Source organism: Mustela erminea, chromosome 15 (genome assembly GCF_009829155.1).
Source record: "Mustela erminea isolate mMusErm1 chromosome 15, mMusErm1.Pri, whole genome shotgun sequence".
NCBI lineage: Eukaryota > Metazoa > Chordata > Mammalia > Carnivora > Mustelidae > Mustela > Mustela erminea.
In genome coordinates this window covers 60,393,641-60,414,843 of record NC_045628.1, presented here as the reverse complement: position 1 = coordinate 60,414,843, position 21,203 = coordinate 60,393,641, and the positions used below count along the sequence as shown (strand labels likewise).

The following is a 21,203-nucleotide window of genomic DNA, read 5'->3' as shown; positions in this document are numbered from 1 at the left end:
ACACTTAACCAACTGAGCTACCCAGGTGCCTGGGATGAACATTTTCTTTTACCAGATAGGAATAAGAAAGACGGACACTTCAGGAGTTGTCTGTGACCACCCTATGACCACAACAGGACCAACTGTTGTTGTGGACAGGATGACAGAAAGGAGGATGGGCTCTTGATGACACCACTAAGCCACTAAATCGACCAACTCTGAAGCCAGTTTTCCCTCTGGCTAAGTAAGAAAATAAGCATCCTTTTTGTTAAAGCCAGTTTGAGTTGAGGGTCCTTCTACTTACAGCCCAAAAGCATTCTAATGCATATCAACTCTGCTGATGAAGTATGTTGTAGCTCATTTTAAAATATTAATTGTTCAGTTGAATTTAAGTTTCCAATACAGGTCCTATGTCTTTCAGCTCTCCAAGATGTGTCTCTATCCCTGGTTTATCAATCAAATAGACTTTCTTTTGGAAATATCCCCTTCAAGATCTGTTTATCTCATATGACTAATAAAATCATTTATACTTACCAACTTCCTTCCTCTATGGATTTCTTTCTTTACTGATTCCACATCAAAATTTCTGTCTTTATTACATGGATCAGTATCCTCACATTCCACAAGTGCTGAAGAGTACAGCTACAAATTGAGAAAACAAAAATTCACAATATGCACAAAGTACCACTGAAAGCTGCAAGTCAGAAAATGATATCACAAAATAATACTTACCAGGAGTGGAAGATGGATTGGGGTATAACAGTGACCACCTTTCGGGATATGTAAGCAGATCACAAGCCACCCTGTTTTTCTCTGGAAGTGGCCCCAATCCCTGGGCATGTTTTATACTGCCTAACCCTGACCCCCAGTGGTTAAGTGAATGTGGTTGGAGCCCTGACCTGAAGCTGGGCCAACTGGACTCCCTATCCTGAGAGAGTGGAGTAGACTCTGAGCCACATGGTAGAGAGCAAGACAGTCTGCAAAGAGGAATACAGAAATGAGGTCAAGAGAGGACAGAATGGGTTCCTGATGGCTTCCTAGTCACTGTTCTTGGACCTGCCTGCATGCCGGCCTTCAGGAGCCATGAAATGCCCCTGCAGTCTGATTAAAAACCCACTTTTATGTTTAGGTTGCCTCAAGTTTCCATGGGCTACCTGAATCCAACCTATCTCTGAATTGAAGATCAACATTACATAATGAAATCACAAAGCAATCTACAGATTCAATGCAATTTCTACCAAAATACCAATAGCATTCTTCACAGAACTAGAGCAAAAAATACTGAAATTTGTATGGAACCACAAAGACCCCAAATAGCCAAAGCAGTCTTTGAGAAAGAACAAAACTGGAAATAGCACAATCTCAGATTTATTTATTTATTTATTTATTTATTTTTTTAAAAGATTTTATTTATTCATTTGACACAGAGAGATCACAAGTAGGCAGAGAGGCAGGCAGAGAGAGAGAGAGGAGGAAGCAGGCTCCCCGCGGAGCAGAGAACCCGATGCGGGACTCGATCCCAGGACCCTGAGATCATGACTTGAGCCGAAGGCAGCAGCTTAACCCACTGAGCCACCCAGGCGCCCACAATCTCAGATTTAAAGATACACTACAATGCTATAATAATTGAAACAGTCCGGTATGGCATAAGGATAGATATATAGATCAATGGAACAGAATAGAAACCCTAGAAATAAATGCATGATTTTATAGCCAACTACTTGTTAACTAAGGAGACAAGAATACACAACCAGGGAAAGACAGTCTCTTCAATAAATGGTGCTGGGAAAACTGGATACCCACATGCAAAAGGATGAAACTGGGGCGCCTGGGTGGCTCCATCGGGTAAGCAGCTGCCTTCAGCTCGGGTCACGATTCCGGGCTCCTGGGATCAAGCCCTGCCTTGGGCTCCCTGCTCAGTGGAGAGGCTGCTTCTCCCTCTCCCTTTCCCCCTGCCTGCTTGTGCTCCCTCTCCATTTCTCTAATAAATAAAATCTTAAAAAAAAAAAAAAAAAGGATAAAACTGGACCGCCTTCTTACACCACATACAAAAATGAACTCAAAATGGATTAAAGACCTAAGTGTGAGACCTAAAGCCATAAAACTTCCAGAAGAAAACACAGGGAGTAATCTCTTAAATATAGCCATGTGGCGCCTGGGTGGCTCAGTTGTTAAGCATCTGCCTTTGGCTCAAGTCATGATCCCGGGGTCCTGGGATCGAGCCCTGCATTGGGCTTCCCTTCTCCCTCTCCCCACTCCCCCTTCACAAGAAGTTCCCTCTCTTGCTGTGTCTCTCTCTGTCAAATAAGTAAATTAAAAAAAATAAACACAGCCATAACAACATTCTTCTAGATCTGGCTCCTCAGGGGAGGGAAATACAAGCAAAAATAAACTATTGAGACCATACCAAAATAAAAAGTTTTTCCACGGCAAAGAAAACCATCAACAAAATGAAAAGGCAACCTACTAAATGGGAAAAGATATTTGCAATTGACGTATCTGATAAGGAGTTAATATCCCCAATAGATAAAGAACTCCTTTGACTCAACAATAAAAAACCAAATAATCTGATTAAAAATGGGCAGAAGACCCAAAAAAATTTTTTCCAAAGATGTACAGATGGCCAACAGACATATGAAAGATCCTCAACATCACTCAACATTAGGGAAAAGGAAATCAAAACCACAATGAGATATCACCTCACACCTGTGAGAATGGCTAGCGTCCAAAAGACAAGAAATAACAAGTGTTAGTGAGGATGTGGAAAAAGAACTCTCATGCACTGCTGGTGGAAAAGTAAATTATAGAGCCACCATGGAAAACAGTATGAAGGGTCCTCAAACAACTAAAAATAGAATACCACATGATCCAGTAATTCCACTACCGGGTATTTACCCAAAGAAAATGAAAACCCTGACTTAAAAAGATAGATTCATACCTATATTTACTGTTGTATTATTTATAAGAGCCAAGATATGAAAGCAACCTAAGCATCCATTGCTAGAAGAATGGATAAAGAAGGTGTGGTGTATGTGTGTACACACACACACACACACACACACACACACACAGGAATATTACTCAATCATAAAAAAGGAATAATATCTTGCCATTTGCAATAACATGGACGGACCTGGAAGGTAACATGCTAAGTGAAATGTCAAACAGAGAATGACATATACCATATGATTTCACTTATATGTGGAAACTAAAAATAAATGAACAAAAAACCAGAAACAGACCCATAAACAGAAAATAAACTGGTTGTTGCCAGAGAGGAAGGTGGGAAGGCACGGGCAAAAAGGGTAAAGGGGTGTGGGAGGTATAGGCTTCCAGTGAGGGAATAAGTAAGTCACAGGGATGACAGGCACAGCAAAGGGAGTGTGTAGCATCGCTGTACGGAGACAGACGGCTGTGCCTGTGGTAAGCACGGCATGATGCGCAGAGCAGTAGAATTACTCAATACGTTTACGCCTGAAACATGTAACATTGGGTGTCAACCATATTTCATTTTTTTATACTTCAGTTTTTTTTAAAGAGTAGTAGAAAAAGGTAATGAAACAATAACAACAACAAACCCAGGGAAAAGCTTAACCCAAAGTTCTAGACCTCTACAGAAAAAAATTATTGAACATTTCTGAAATTCATAAAAGAAGAATGAATCACTGGAGACAGCCTATTAATGGATAGAAATACTCATATCATTTTTTTCTCAAATTCATCTATAAATTCAATGGAATCCCAGTTAAAATTTGTGTGAAACTTTGTAACACTGAAAAATAGCCACGGCTTATCATAAAATCATAGTAATTAAGACAATGTTGTACCAGCTTAGGGAGAGACAAAGTGACTGCTGGAACTGAATAGACCCAGAAACAGATCTGTGCACAAATATTATATTGTTAGCACACTGGATTAAGAGTGAGGGTTCTAGAAGTAGGCAACTTGGGTAAGAATTCTGGCTCAGGTACTTACAGCTGTGTGACCTTGGGCAAGTGACTTAACCTCTGTGCCTCAGTTCTTTCATCTTTACTTTGGGCATAATAATGATACCTACCTTTTAGGGTTGTTGTAAGGATTAATAATTTAATACGTCTTAAGCTCCCAGAACATTACCTTATGCCTCGTGAATACTGAGTAATAATGATAACTATCATTATTATCCACTACAAATCAACGAGAAAAGAGCAGATTAGTCAATAAATAATGCTGGGAAAGTGGTTAATCATATGAAAAACAAAAAGGGAGATGCCTACTCTACAGAGTAGTCCAAATAAATTCCAGTTGGATTAAGAATCTAAATGAGAAAAGCCAAATTTTAAAATTTGGAGGAAAAAAGGTAGAACCTTAGTAAATGAAAGAATTTCTTAGGGGAAAAATCCTACAAATTATATAGGAAAATGATGAATTTAACTACATTATAAGCCTCTGACAGGAAAACCACAAATTAAAAGCCAACGTATATAATAAAGCATCAGAATCTATTTATATACATATATAAATATATGTAAGCAAAGTCAATATCTTAAAGACAAAATGCAGTCTATGAACACAAGTCACAGAAGCATAAGCACAGCCAAATGAGGCACAATCACACTAATAATCTAGGAATGCAAACAAGAGACTGTTTCATATTTATTGGAGAGGAAAAAATTAAAATTTCATAATATCATGAATCGCAAGGAAGAAGAGGAAGGAATTCTGAAATAATGTGGAAGTCAAACTTGGTGCAATCCTTCTGGAGAGCAATGTGGCGCGTACAGTGAGGTGCAAAACACTCCCTGGTTTTAGCTACGTGCCCTATACCAGAGAAACTGTCCCAGGAATTAGGAACCTATGCTAAGATGTTCATGACAGCTGGTTAATTATATGAAAAAAAGTGGAAAAACCTAAATGTTCATTCACATGAGAAGAGTTTAGTATCGACAGTGACAAAATGGAATTCTGTAACATTTAAAATTAAAGACTTAAAAGTCAAATTTATCACATGGATAAATCTCAATAGCCATGAATTTGGATGAAGTTCTACAAAGTCAAAGAACATGTAAAACAATATTTCTAGTTATAAGCACTTAAATATACACGGTGGGAACATAAAATAAAAAATACAAAACAATAAGAAGCACCAAATCTGTGATGGCAATTATATCTTGAGGGATGGTGGGAGGGGAACAGAACTGGAGATCCCTTAACTGTCTGTGTTTTATTTCCTTTAAAAAAAAAATCAAGGTAAGGCAAATACAGTATGATTTGACAAATCTGGGTACAATGTCTATCAATGTCTATGGGTATTGATTATATTTGAAATATCTCATTAAAATATCTTTGAAGAAACTTCTTCATAATTGTGTTTGATCTGTTATAAATAAAGCTAAAATGTAATCATAAGATGATAAGATCTGAAACAGTATAAAAAGTTAGAAAAAGATGCTCTCCAAATCCCCACTTAAAAGCCCAATTCATGGCCAACTTGTCATTCTGTCTCCAAAGTACATTTATCTATTTTAGTATGTCCTTCCCTAAAATGACTCATGTGTTTTCAAGTAACTTACCAAACAATTTTCGTGAGCAGCTATATTCTCTGATTGTGCAAAGTATAGGACACTGTACTCGATGTCTTTGGGGCAAAGTGCACATGTCCTTTTTTCCATCTTTTCTGCAACCTGAAAGACACCTATAAGTAACATCCCTGATGAGAAATGGAAAAGTGGAATTTCTTGGTCTCCGTAACTCCTCCACCAGTCTTTTTTTTTTTTTAAGATTTTATTTATTTATTTGACAGACAGAGATCACAAGTAGGCAGAGATGCAGGCAGAGAAAGAGAGAGAGAGAGGAGGAAACAGGCTCCCCGCTGAGCAGAGAGCCTGATGCGGGGCTCGATCCCAGGACCCTGGGATCATGACCCGAGCCAAAGGCAGAGGCTTTAACCCACTGAGCCACCCAGGCACCCCCTCCTCCACCATCTTGAAGTAGAAGGCAGGGCACTTGTTTTTATGAGAGATTCTCAACTCCCAAAGAGGAAAAAAAAAAAATGTACCCATGTGGAAAAGCAACTTATTGTGTACTTCTTAAATGGTTTAATACAAGGAAGGACAACAATGAATTCATTTAAAATGTCTAAACATGAAGAGAATTTTATTCAAGAAACACAACCAGGGGGTGCCTGGCTGGCTCAGTCAGAAGAGCATGTGACTCTTGATCTGGGGTTCTGAGTTTAAACCGCATGTTGGGTGTAGAGATTATTTAAACTTAAAAAAAGAAAGAAACACAACCAAGAATTTAAATACAAAGCTCTCAAAACACTGCCTTGGCAATACTAAACTTTCAATAATTATTATTATTGTCAATACAAATCAATAAGAAAACAATGATGTGCTTAAGAAATAGTGCTCTGGTTAAGTGCCTATAAAAAAAGTTTCAGATCCCTGTATCATAGTATATTCAAAAATAAATTTTGAGTGAATTTAAGAAGTAAATGAGCAAGGTACTTTAATTTAAATGTACTGTAATCTAGCATGATAATGACAGAAAAATATATAAAGGCAGAAAATAATTTTTTTTTTTTTGAAGAAATGAATAGAAGAAAAGAGAGGAACCTAAGAGAAGAAGAGTTAGGAAGAAAAGGAAAGAGATGAAAAAGAAGTCACTTATTTCCACAATCCCACTGGGGATATCAATGTAGGGTAACTTTCTCTTACCTATTAGTTTGTTATTAATTTGGCTTATAAGCATCCATTTAACAACTTGTTTGCCCTTTCCAATGCTTATCTTCTTATTGATTTGGTTTTCTGTAGAACACAATTCTGCTTTTAATCATAAACTTTTTGTTTTAAAACAAAGATTTATTTTACCATTTATTGGTGAGAGTTTTAAATTTAGATGAGGCTAATCACTTACAGTGTTCCTAGAAGTTCTTTTTGTTATCCAAAGTATAAGATCTCCGGTGTCTCTCTGAAATTAGATCGTGCATTGCACGAAATCACAAGACTGCACTTTGGAGCAGCATTTGTCTCACATTCAGATGAGTTTCTTCTTTAATTAATTTCTGTTTCCTGGATTTGGGTCCTAACTAGTAGGAAAACAAATTTGTAGTTCCTCTGCTCCCCACCAACCATAAAAAAGGGGAGAGACTGAGAGAAAAACCCTCAAATGAAATGAAACTAGCTAGCTGCTTCTTTTCATTCATTCTGAATCTCCACCAATTTGGGAGCACCTCTTGTAGAAGAGTCATTTCGCTGGGCACTCTAGACCAGTGCTATCCAACAGAAACTGTAATGTGAGCCAAAAATGTGAGCCACAGCTGAAAAATTTCTAGGGGCCTCGTTGGGGTTGGGGGAGAAATTAATGTTAATAACATGTTTTATTCAACCAAATATCTCCAAAATATGATCCTTTTAACATTTAATCAGTATAAAAATTAATTCATTCTTCAGTATGGAGTCTGTGAAACCCAGTGTACTTTGTACTTAGAGTTGATAAACCACATTTTTAAGAGCTCCACAGCCATGTGTAGGGACTGGCTACTGTAGGGAACAGCACAGCAGAGGATCTAAAGAAATAGGAGACAGAATTGTTGCCTGCAAGGGGCTAACAAAATAAAATAACAGAACAAATGCCACAAAGTAATATAATTGCTGGGTGGAAAATGCCATACATGCTATGGATCCAGGGGAGGAAGTTCTCCCGTGGGAAAGAGTGTTGTCAAGGACATGGGCCTTGAGCCGCTATAACTGGAGAGGGTTTGGGAGGAACTGGAAACATAAGTAGTGATGTGGGAACTGGCCAAGAGGTTTGACCTGGAGGCAGAAAACCAGTCAGGCTGAGAAGGAGAGTCTGTGCAGAGGAAGCTGGAAAAGAATTTGAGAAACAGATGGTGAAAGACTGCCAGGAAGGATTTTGGAGCAGGGGAGTAACATGATGAAAGAGTTGTTTTAAACAACTAAACTTCAGTAAAAAAGGAAAAACAAAAACACAGCGTGGAGTAAAAAAGGATATTACAAAGCTGTCAGACAGAGACAATCAATGTGTATGCTTTTCTTGGTCTAAATAAATCAAATTGTGGGGTAAAGAAAAGAGTTGTTTTAAGCTCAGTCTCAATTCATGAAGAGAAATACTAAGTTCCTGAGTAGGAAGACTACACATTATAATGCTGTCAGTTCTTCCCCAAACAAGTTTTAGGTTTAATGTCATTTCAATTTAAATCCCAAGAAGGTTAAAGAAATTGAAAAAAAGAAAAGATTATTTGGAAGAATAAAAGGGCATGAAAAACATGAAGAAAACTTTGAAAAAAAATACAAGGGTATCTGCCTACTCGACTTAGAACCATATTATTAAAGATACAACTAGAACAGAAGAGTAGATGACCACATCAAAAGACAGGACAACAAAGTGCAGAGAGAAGTAGAACATAATCTACAATTATGAATTTAACATACCATAAGGTGGCATTTGCATTTCTTCTCTGGCATTGATGTCCTCAGCCCATTTTCTACTAGGTTATTCACTATTTTTTGAGCTTGTTATGTATTCAGGATGACCATTTGTTAGTTATATAGTGGTCTTTTAATTTTGTTATAGTGTTCTACGACATACAGAATGTTTAAATGTATTATTTGATGAAATTATATCAATCTTTTATTTTATGGTTTCTACTCTTGGGTGAAGGAGATATAATAGAAAAAACCTCTATTTCCTTCTAAAATATTATTCTTATATTAAATGTTAATGTGTAAGTTATTTTATTATAAAATATGAGATGAGGATTTAACTTATTTTCATAGTGGTTAGCCACAGATTTTAATCTCCTTTTCATATATTTAATTATTATGTATGTTTAGGTTTGTTCCTATATTTCTATTTGTTCCATTGGTCACTTCCTCCTCCAATACCACACTTTACAGTTTCCAATGTTTTAGCATATATATTAATATTTGACAACATAATACACCATCCTAGATGAAAATAAGAAAAAATCCCAATATTTTATTCACTTCAGTCCCAAAATCTATTTTGAAAAAATATTATATTCTTATTTTAAAGGACACACAAACTGGACATGAAAATTTGTAAAGCACAGGCTTAAAAAGAAAAAAAAAGCATCAGACAATTAGAAGGATGGAATAAAAATCCCTAATAAAATAATACGATAACATTTGATAGGCATGCAATGCTTCCTGTTGTATAAGAGCTAGACAATTTTGCAGTGTTATCCTTTCCTTGTGCAAAGCAGGGCTTTCAGACCAGTATCTGGCCTAGCTGGGAGGCTGCAGATACGTACACATGGCCCCCTGTGTTTGCTCTGGGGGTGCTGCCCATCTGAGTTGCACTCCCAAGTCCACAGGCTTCTAGGGTTTTGGCACCTGGAAGTAAAGGTGTGAGTAGCAACACTGCTGCCTTCTGACCTTGAGTATTTTTTCTCCTGCTGATGGACAGAAACCCAAAGTGGGACACACAGGCTCCCCCTAATGGCCTTTCCTTGGTAAAACATCTTCTCATCATCACTCCCTAAGAGATCTTAGCTCTTCTACCTTGTTCATCTTCCAGACGGGAGGATGCACAGAACTCGCTACAGTTGGGGGAATCACATTAAAGCCTTTTACACAGACAGACATCCCCCACTTACCTGAATGCTTGCTATGCGTTATCTGAAACTCCTGGACCACATACACTTGGATAACTGATACTCCTCACCTTCAGAATTCAGGGACTATACAGATTTAGACAGTGAATTCTGTCTAAATAATACACCTGTCTTATGGGGGCTGGGGCATTTTAGGGAAGAGTCCATTGGTCTCTATCAGCAGCTGACACCAAGAATAATGAAGAACAGCAGGGCTCCCCATGGTGCTTCTGCTGTGTCTAGCAGACCTAAGGACACACAGAGACTGATCTAACAAGAATTCTCAAAAAAATGAAACTGGTAGCCAAGAAAAGTTCTACCGAATGAAGCTGCAGAAAAATGATAGGCTGGGAACACATGAACTATGACTAACTCAAACCCACACAGTGAATGAATCTGAGGTCTCTCCAGGTCTACCTCCACCCGGGAAGGGATTGCTAAGGCCACAGCCTCTGCAGAGTTATCAGAGATATCTTCCAAATATTCCTCTTCCCAGATATGGTCCTAAAGCCCACCAGACAAGGGCAATCCAGTCAGAGCACAGAATCTGGAGTAGCCAGATAGGACAGCCAAGGAACACACCTCACCATTAAATGAGTGGATGATGGAAGGAGAGTCACTAATCCTGTAATTCCATTTACAATCCCTTTCTGATAGGGTATGATTTATGTTCTGGACTGGCAATCAATTTATGGTGCTGGCTTGGAAATTTCTTCCTCTTTTCTTCTTTGATCAACTCAATTTTTATTGCAGCTTACTATTTTAGTACTTCCATTAGATATCCATTAGATATCAGATAAGTGGGAGAAGTCAATTTTATCACTGAGTCCACTGACTGTACACCTGAAATGGATAAAGACCAAAACAGGAGGAGTAGACATAACCTAGACGCTTGGTAATGAACTTAGAAAATAAATGGCTTCATCAGATGTCCCTGGATGATGTGACTGTATATATCTTTGGAAGAAGTGTGTACTTATTTGGGAGAGCCAGAGAACATTACTAGGGACAGCTTTAGAATGTATAAACAGGAATTAGTGTGTGTGTGTTGCAGGAGAGGAGTGGACAGCTGAGGAATAGGGTGTTCAGTGGACTTCTTTAGAATCACCTAACTTAGTCACAAACAGGGATGATTCTCAGCAGACATGCTTGTACTATAGGACTTCATTTCCCTAGGCACAGCTGCTAGTCCCATAGGACCTACCTGCCCAACTCTCAGATATACAGAATTCAGAATAGAAGATTTTAGTTCAGATTGGGCTGGTTTCCCTCCTGGGAAAGACCTTCTCCATCACCAGGAGAAAAGAAGCCAAACTCCTTAGTGGTACATACAAGCCCATTCATTCCTTCAACAAATTCTTAGTAAGAACCTATTATGCACTATTTTAGGCACTACAAATAAAATAGAGAATGAGATGAGAGTTTCAACTCTCAAGGAACTTACATTCTAGTAATAGAGACAGACAAGTATTTCTCCTGCGAGCAATAAGTGCTATGAAAAAAATTAGAGCAGGGAAAGGAGGTAGAGTGTCAGGACGGTGGTAGGGTGCTCTTTTAAATAGGATGGCGTGCAAAGCTGTGGAGGATACATTTGAGAGAGACTTGAATTATGGTGGGGAACTGAGAAATGGGAGGCAAAGAGAGCCCAGAAAGGGATAGGTTTGGGGGCTTGGTGGACCCATAACTCAGTGAGGTGTGGCAGAGTCATCAAGACAGTCAGGGAAAGGATCAGATCAGGACATGGGGTACACTGTAGGTCACAGAGATCGTTCTGAAGGTAATGAGAGACTACTGAAGGGCTCTGAGTAGGAGAATCACATTTGCTTTTTGTTTTTTAAAGATCATTTTGGCTCCTGTGCAGGCTTGTCTGTATGAGACATTAGAGTAGGAGCCAGATCAATACTCTAGGCAGGAAATGTGAGATGGTGCTTTGGGGCTTGGATGGCAGCACAGGTGAGAAGTGGTCAGGCTCAAGATACATTCTGAAAACTGAACTGACCGGTTTGATTCATACATTAGATGGGAAGTGAGGAAGAAAGGCACTGAGGGCTGTGCTAAAGGTACTGGCCTGAGCAACAGGATGAATGCAAGGAGTAAGGGTGGTGGATGAACAGGTTTGGAACATGTGGGTACATGCAGGAAAATGAGAATTTTCTTTGGGACACTTCTTTGGGACAGTTTGAGATTATTCTAGGCATTGATGAAGTTGGTTATACCAGTCTGGAGTTTGGGAAAAAGATAGAACCTCATCTCCAATAATATCCTGAGATAACACTAGCTGAATGAAAATATGCAACTGCCTGACTTGTGGTTGCCATGTGACATTTTGGGGCTGGTGCCTTTTTGTGTCATCACCTCTGTATTCAACACCCTTTCAACCTCTCTACCTGTGGCTAGAGACTCTTCTCCTTTAAAACTAAGGGCATCAGTGCCTCCATAAAGCTTTCCCAAAACACCAGGCTGAGTTAGAAACCCCTCATCTGAGACTTTGTGGTTCTTACCAGGTCATCTGCAAGCTGCCTTTTCGATCCTCGAAGATGGGGTCTGCCTAACTCTTCTCTCTATCCTTAGCTCTGAGCCCTGCCACACAGTAGGAGCTCTACACCTATATGAATGAAGGGATGGTGCAGGCTCTTTGTGCCTTATGCACAAAGAGGGCTGCTGAGGATCTGAACTACTAAATGGAAAGGAGTGGATGATTCCAAGGAGTCACATTCTCTGCAAGAACTTTCCCAACTGCTTCCTGAGACCCACCTGACCACTTTTTTTTTTTTTTTTTTTTCAAGTGAAGACCACTTCTTTACTTCTTTCCTACTTCTCCCATGCCACTTCTCTGGCAACGGTCTTATGAGTGGGTGGACTGCACGACCAGAGTAAACCCCCACCCGAGTTTATGGCTATTTCCCTTGATGTCTCTGTCCCCAGTGGAGTAGGACAAGAGCAATGGGTGGTCCATCAGCAGTGGAAGAAGTAACGGAAAACACACCTTTTGCAAGTGAAGCCCTGGGCAGTAATCTGGGCGCACAGCCCCCTGCGGAATTGCACCCAGGACCGCGGGAGATGAACGCAGACTAACCCCCCTCACAGCAGTGCCGCAGGGGCTCGGGAGTCGGATTGGTGGGGGGGAGAGCAGCCAGCGAGCAGGCCGGGGACCCGCCCTGTGGTTGCGGGGACACAGCACCCCCACCTCAGCGCACGCGCACGAGATGCACTGGGGCGGAACTCACCGGTGGGGTGCGGGAGCTGGTCCCGGGTGTCGTGGGCTTCGGACAAGAAGGCTCCGTGGGCTGACTTGGCCGAGGAAGACGACACTTGGTCCATGGCTGCGACCTCAGCTGCTGCCCGACGGAGGCGCGCTGCGCCTGCACTTCCGGAAGTTCGCAGGCGGCTGAGAGTTTCGTTTTCGTAAAAGCTACGATGACCCATTTCCCCTAACCAGGGGAAGTTCAGGGCAAAAGACACCGACGGTTTGCAGACTGAGTTCTCATTCAAAATGGAGCTCGCCTCTTCTACAGATTCGAGTCTGAATCTGATCTGTTTTTTAATATGCAGGCGATCGCCACCCTGCCCAGACTTTTCCTCTTCAGATGGGGATGAAAGGTAGCCCAAACCCCTGGGATCAGCTGGAGGAGTGATTGCTTTTCTGAAGGATTACCCGTTTCTTCTAAATTGTATACATCAAATTTGGCCTAAATAGGTATGTCATAAACGTAGGCAGAATTAACTAGAATTCCAGTTGTGAGTCGCAAATCTTTATTTAGCACCCATGGGGTACACAGCACCATACAAGACGAGGTTTTCAGTGCATGTAACAAAATATACATGTAGAGAACACAGGTGCATATAATTACAGATAAAAAAAGCTGTTTTGGAAAAGAAGCATATAATAGTTGGTGGTTTGCTGAGGAATTAAAGGAAACTTGCATTTTGAAATCTTATTATTTTTGTATTTTGAGGCTTTTTAAAATTTTTACTTTTTAAAAAGATTTTATTTATTTGACAGATACAGATCACAAGTAGACAGAGAGGCAGGCAGAGAGAGAGAGAGAGAGGGGAGGAAGCAGGCTCCCTGCTGAGCAGAGAGCCCCATGTGGGGCTCAATCCCAGGTCCTGGGATCTTGACCTGAGCCAAAGGCAGAGGCTTTACCCACTGAGCCACCCAGGCACCCTGAGGCTTTTTTTTTTTTTTTTTTTTTTAAAGGGACGAAAGGAAAATTGGGGACAGCATTAAAGAAAAATAATATATAAAAAGATAACTTGGCTAGTCTCGACAAATATAGAAATGGATTAAAGAACCGAGTCCAAAGGGGAAATAAAAGCAGACTTCAGCAGCCAAGTTTCTGCCCTTAAATCAGCCAAAACAAAGCACTAAAAGAGACAATTAGAGATTGATAGCTCAGCTCAGTTATGATGTGGCACTTGAAGAGACCCATCTCCCACTCTCAGATTTTAATCTCAGCCTATAACATCAAAGACAAAGACCAAAGTAAACATACATGGAAAACAAACAAGAAATAAACCTTCGAGGTTGTAAAACATGCAGGAAGAATATAGATATGAATGCATGTGTATAAATACACATAAACCTATACAATACACATCATGGTATTTTCAAAGAGATAAGATACTGAAACCATAAACCCAAAATAGGATGCTGTTAAAGAAATCCAGAGAAGAAAAGAGAACTCTAGCAATTAAGAATATGAGACCAGAAAAATAAAGCATAACTGACATACTGGAAGTTTTTCTTTTCTTAAGATTTTATTTATTTGATAGAGAAAGACACAGCAAGAGAGGGAACACAAGCAGGGGAGAGGGAGAAGCAGTCTTCCCAACAAGCAAGAACCCCGAAGCGGGGTTCGATCCCAGAACTCTGGGATCATGACCTGAGCCAAAGGCAGATGCTTAACCGACTGAGCCACCCAGGTGCCCCCATACTGGAAGATTTAAATTGAGAAAATCTCCCAGAAAGCACAGCAAAACGAAAGCTGAAAATAAAGAGAAAATTTGGAGCACATGGCTGGCTTAATTGGGAGAGCATGCAACTTCTGATCTCAGGGTTGTAAGTTTGAGCCCCATACTGGGTGTAGAGATTACTTAAATAACTAGAAAAAAAAATCATAACTCTTTTAAAAAAGAGAGAGAGAGAGAGAGAGAGAGAGAGATGATTAGAGAGCCAATCCTGGAAGTCTAACAGCTGAATAAGAAGAATTCTATAAAGAAAGAAAGAATGAACACATGAGGAACAGTTAAAGAAATGGTTCAAGATAATTTCCCTGAATTGAAGGACAAAGATTTCAGATTGAAAGATCCCACCAAGCACCCGGGATGAAGGAGGAAGATGGACCTTACCAGAAACAGAACACTGGGACAAAGACAATTCGGTCAGCTTCAAGAGATATAAAAACTAAAAGATAAAGAAGAGAATGACATCTGACTTCAGTAGTCACCATGGATGCCATAAATCAGACCATTTTCAGATTTCACAGCAGCAGCATCAGAAGCTAGCAGAAGCCTTCAAAATTGTATTATGGAGGTTACTCAAGAATTCTATATCCTGAAAAAATAGCTATCAAGTGTAAGGGTAAAATAAAATGTTCAAACATGCAAGGTCTTAAAATAGTTACCCCTCAATTTTCCTTTTCAAAAACTGGAAGATGTCCTTTACCAGTAAGTGGGAGAAAACCAAGGAAAAGGGAAATAATGGAATTTAACTGGACAGATCTGAGATAAGAGAGACAAAGGGAATCTCTAGCACACTGATGGACGGTGACAGCTGTGAAGTAGATCAAGATGTCAGGATTTATGTACAAAAATATTTCCCATACTTACCAAGTATCTTCACTTTCAGTGTACAGCCTAAAATTCCTACATCTTTAATGTGAATAAATGGACTTAACTTCTCTCATCTGAACAAGCTTTTAGGTTATACCTTTTGCTCCTTTTTCTAGTTCCTGGGTTTCCCACTCTCTAAAACAATTTCAAGTTAAATTTTCATCTAGTTCAATATTTTTAAGCAATTAAATTGAGTCCAAACTTAGAATAGGGTTTTATTTGAACAGTAACCAAACTAAACCCAGAAACGAGTATAGAAAAAAAAAAATCTAAAACCTCTCAAAAGCCAGAACTACTTTCAATTATTTCTTTTTGAGCCAGTATTCCTCTTCGGGTTCCAAGGGGGAAGTTCCTGGCAGCCAAATGTACAACTTTGTTATGGATAAAATTAGTTTTGATGCTTGGAGATTCCCAGTCCCTTTTCCACTCCATAATCAGGGCTGGGTAACCTATAGCTGAGTGTAACTCCTTTTTTCTCTACAAAAGCAACGTACACATCAAGGAGAATCCGAGAACCTGTTCCAGACTTTACAAACTCAGTGAAATTGCTTTGTTTTGTTTTGGTAAGTGAAAACTCTTGTCCAGCACAATCCCTTCTAGAGGGCCTAAGTAAGCCAAGTCTGACTAGTTTCTAAGTATTCTTCTCTTATGGCTCTCCTTTACCTAGAACAAAAATATTCCAATTCCTCCAGGTTTTTATTCCCTCTTTTCTTGTCTGTGTTGAAACTGGAATAGTAAGAACAGAAGTTCCATCTCAAAGAGTGCCAAAACCCTCCCTCTTAGCACTCAAATGGTTTGATGAGACAGAGTTGCATGCAGCCAGAGATTCTCCAACTACTGTTAAAATACTTGGAAATAAAATGTGTAAAGTTAGTTCTTACCTATTCCTCAGGTTATGTTGCCCACCTTATGGCTCATAATGGTAAATTACTTGCCAAGAATTAAACATAGATTTTTGTAGGTGAAGATGTGAAATTTGGCCCTTTGAGGGCATAAGCTCAAAGATAATAATCACAAAAGTAAATAAGAACTGAATTCTATTGTAACACTTGTTTCTCTTAATACATAATTTACAAATAAGTTACAAACTGTATAATGGTATTTTATATAAAATATACACTTCCATCCCACTCGTGTAAAGTTGAACAGCAGAAAGGATAGAGAGCCTACGTGTATGAAAATGTCCTTATTTTGTTCCTAGCATTCTAAGTCATACAAATGAATTCCCTGACAAGTGTAAACTGAAAAGAATTCTCTTGATGGATCACAATCTAAGTTAATTCCACTGATGACTGAAGGTTCTCTTACATGGCTCTAATTGCAGCACGAAAAGCTAATCTCATCAACAGGCATTAGCTACAGATTTATAATATTTTCTTTCTACACTTATTAACCCCACATTGGCAGAGGATTTCTTTCTCAGGCATAGTCCCAGCTTCATACCCATAATCCCATGTTAGTTCTGTTCTTGCTTTCACATACCTAGAAAGCAGAAATTAAAAAGCAAACATAAATTACTCTGAGTAACTATCAAATGAATCAAACTTGAATATATCAATTTATTAACATTACAAACCTTCAAAAATCTGGTTTCTTCTAACACCCCCCCCCCAAGTTAGGCATGCTCTTTTATTAAGAATAATCATTTGAGTTTTATTTCAAATCTACCAAAATCCTAAGTAAGAAACCTGTCAACATCCACAGGAAAAGAAGTGTTTAGCAAACAGTGGAACCCAGTGATGTGATGATGTCTGTGGTATGAGGCCTGTGGTGTGACAGCTGGAGGCAGTTCTGACTTATAGGAGATGTAGCATTTTCCATCATTTATTCCCTGAACTGAACCGGGTCAGAACTGATATCTTTGTCTTTTTGGGCATTAATTCTCTGAGAAATAAGGACTGAAATTTTATTGGCTAGGAAGTTTGGGATAAATGAGTATTTTAGGGTAGCAGGTATTAGGGGCTATCCCGCATATTTCTAAAAATATTTTTCTATTGTTATTTTTCACAATTTCAAAATGATTTAATTTTGTGATTTAACATAAAAAATTTCAAACCTGTTGGTGAAGAATGCCACCAATGGAAAGTTTCTGTCACGTGTTTCTACAAAAACATTCTGTACCAAAAGATTTGGGCAACAACTATGCTGTTGAAATAAATACATAAATAAACACAGAGGTTAGATATAGCAAAGAGTTTGATACCTTGTTTTTGAAACATTAAAATACCATTCTAACACATCTTACTTATTTTTGTTTCTTTCCTTTTGCTGACCTACACTGTAAAATATCACAGACTGTGATTTTTTAATAGTAGGAACTCAATCAGAAAAGCCCTCTTCTGACATTCTTACCTTACTGGTAGAAATGCAAAATGGTACTAACTTATATAGAACATAATGTGTCAATTTTATCATTATTATGAATGCATCTATCCTTTGATTCAGCAATCCTATCTCTGAGAATATATTCCACAGATATATCTGTACATGTACATTATCTGTACATATATCTATGTGTTTATTTATTAAGCACTGTTTTTAATAATAAAACATTATTATTCTAAGCCATTTAGAAACAACCCAAATGTCTGTCCAAAGAACAATGGTTAAATGAACTTCGGTATATCCAAGCTATGGAATTCTATGTAGCTATAAACAAAAACAAACACACACAAAATGAGGGGCTCTCTCTGTGTACTGATATGGAAAGATCTCCAGAGTATATTGTTAATTTAAAAAGCAAGGCACAGAACAGTGAATATAACATGCTTTTATGTAAAAAAGGGGGGGAATAAGAATATATATATATATACATGTGTATATATATATTCACATATAGTGTGGGGATAAGGTGTAAAGAGGCATAGTTAAATTTTAGGGTTTTTTTTTTTTAAACCAGAAGAAAAGAGGTTAATACGAAGAATATATGTAACTGAGTTTTATGTCATTGTCAAACAGACCCTCCAGAAAGGGGACATATGTAAGGAATTGATGTCTCTGCTGAACACAACCATTAGTTACCTTTGCTCAAGGCTCCTGACATGATATTATTTTATCCAATTACCACCACTCCAATATTGTTGCCTACTGCCCACTAGCACCCGCCTCTACACATTCATCTATGCCAGATTCATAGGAGACCAAATCCTTGCAATACTCCTTGAACATGTCTGCCACCATTCAATTTCAATGACAACTTCCTGTCCATGCATTTTTTTCAATTGGGTGGTAACCTTTACTCATGGTGCCTACCATGAATGGAGGCAGGCTTGGAGCTACCTTGAAACAGAATTTTGTTCAGCTGTATGTATGTATTCTGAATGGCTTTTTGTTTCATGTATTCATTTTATTTCTATTTTTAAATCATGAATGTATTTTCCATGTAAAAAAAATAAAAGGAAGGAAAGAAAGAAAAAAGTAAGAAGGAGGAAAGGCAGGAAGGAATAGAGAAAGAAAGAAAAGTCCTATTTTTTCCTCCTCTAAACAAGAGACTAGCTCAGGTGGTATGCTGACTGGGGGGATAAAATCAAACACAGTTATGGTGCAGCCACTTTCAACATAACTGACTTTTGGAAATAAAGCCATGACAGTCTTTTGCTGGGGATTCTTCTTTAATGGCTCTCCAGACATGTTTGGCAATAGTACAAAAGCAGTCAAAGTGGAAGAAAGAACAGCAGTTGGGGGACAGAAGAAGAAAGTAAAGGATTCTATTTCTTGTTAACCAAGTATCCTCCTAACTAGGGGGAAAAGAAACAAACCAAATAAACAGACCACCTAGCAAGGAAAAGCTCTTTGTTTTTAAAGATTTTCTGACCTCAGGTGGGCAGGGTGGGGGGTGGGAGGGGAATGATGGGTATTAAGGAGAGCACCTGTGATGAGCACAAGGTTTTGTATGTAAGTGACAAATGACTAAGTTGAGAATAATACTGCACTGTATGTTAACTAACTGGAATTTAAATAAAAATTTGAAAAAGAAAAAAAGATTTTCCAACTTCAGAATCTTTTTCTCTTCTGATGGCAGGTGAACTACATATGATTGCACATAAATTTCAAACCATTCAAAGTAGCACAGAAAAAATGTTTAGAAATGTGAATCTCAGCCCATATACTCACGTTAAGGAAGCGGCCCACGTTCCCTTCTTTTGTGGCATCCAATAAAAACATGTTCCCTTTATTGAACTTCTTTAGAGAATCAGGTGAAATATTTTTGGTTTCACTTGGGAACTCTTTTTCACAAAAGACTTGATGATTTTGATATGCTGGAGTTTCTTCTTGGGGCTTTTGCATTTGAGCCTTGAGCTCCTTTGTAATATTCAGTTTATCCAATGTGGTTGCTTGGTTACATCTGCCCCCTGATGGAGTCTCTTCTCTACATTTAGTTATATCTATCACATCTGATTCAATCAGCAGATTGTCTTCAAAGTCTTTAACTTGGTAGGAGCTTGAATCCTCTAATAAATATTTTGGAAGGAAGTGTCAGCAAATATATTTGGCTGATCAATAGTCCTGTGATTAACATACTAATTAAAAGCTAGTTGCTTTAATTATTACTAATTCTTACAATATGAGGGTAGACATTACTCCAATTTTACAAATGAAAACTTTGAGCCTTTGAGAGGGTAAGAGATTCACCTGAACTGTAATATAAGTGGGGTAAGAAACCCAGAAGAGTCTCAAATGTTTGAGAAATGTCTGGTTCCAGGTCTGCCTTCTTCCTACTACCTTTTTACTAATGTACCTATTGCCTCCTGTCACTACTATATTTAATCTCTACTCCTCATTAACTGACTTACCTTTCTTCAACCCTGGAATCTGCATTTGAGTATATTCTAAACACCTGAAACAGAGCAGGTGTTTAGGGAAGTACTCTAGGCCTTTAGGACACCAATGAAAGGCCTGAGAAGACCCTCTTGGCATCAACTTCAGCAAGTCCCAAGAGTAATAATAACTGTACTGCTATGGGTTTTGCACACATTAGTGAATAAAGGTTTTTGCAAGATGACCATTCAATATTTATACCTTTACAAACAATAATACTTTAGAACAAGATGAACTGCCTTAATCATTTTTCTTATCCAATAACGGAAATAATTTTTTAAAATATTCAAAAGTGTGAATCCTTGTCAAATGGAGTAAGTAAAATCATTTATTTTTAAAAAGCCACTTGTGCCACCTAACTTACTGGCACAAAGAAATTGGAATTCTCTAAATGTTCTTGATCTAATCATTATTCTTACTGCCTGCTGTTTCTACATGTTCTCATATTTTAATTTTGGGTTACTCATGAATCATAGTAGTACATAACTGATTTCTGTAGTGCCTACTATATATAAATATATATACACATTGTAGCAATTAATGAAAACAACAAAAGAACCAAAAGCAAGAGTACTCATTATGACTCATATGCATTAAATGGTGAAGGAAATCAGAGTATGTCATGCCAAAATATGCTTCCTTGACATAAGAATTATTTTAAGCTAAGAGCCTATGCAAAAAAAATTTCTTTGCCTTCCCCCACCTGTTTAAATTAGTACCTAAATTTACAAACATGTCCTCCCTCCTCCTACCAGGAAGGACAAAAGTTAGTCAACCAGAGACAGCTTTAGACCTTTATCAGGCTGGAAACCAAAGGAGAGGAATCTACATAATGAACCTCACTAATGAGCATTTATCCACTCAAGGTCCTTTTCCTTTGTCTTGTCATTCCTCTAAAAATTTATTGTTCTTTGGCAAAGATGCTAGATAAGCCAGAGTCCTTTTTTTTTTT

The 21,203-nt window shown here is 38.5% G+C and overlaps 1 protein-coding gene across 9 annotated transcripts in view; it reads right to left on the bottom strand.

The window, feature by feature from the left end:
* Nucleotides 1–21,203, bottom strand: part of LOC116574487 (histone-lysine N-methyltransferase SETDB2-like) — a 91,193-nt gene that overhangs the window by 18,219 nt on the left and 51,771 nt on the right. For 5 of the 9 annotated variants that reach the window (XM_032315240.1, XM_032315245.1, XM_032315243.1 and 2 more), the window contains 3 exons: nt 19,547–19,884; nt 17,490–17,578; nt 14,472–16,915 (listed from right to left, as the gene is read on the bottom strand). In XM_032315240.1, coding sequence (XP_032171131.1) covers nt 16,798–16,915; nt 17,490–17,578; nt 19,547–19,884 — 545 coding nt within the window. In that variant the 3' untranslated portion in view covers nt 14,472–16,797. Of the gene's footprint in view, nt 1–513; nt 622–5,531; nt 5,654–12,825; nt 13,005–13,031; nt 13,288–14,471; nt 16,916–17,489; nt 17,579–19,546; nt 19,885–21,203 lie in introns of those variants that run through there. The other 4 variants (XM_032315248.1, XM_032315244.1, XM_032315249.1 and 1 more) reach the window with 4 other exon arrangements.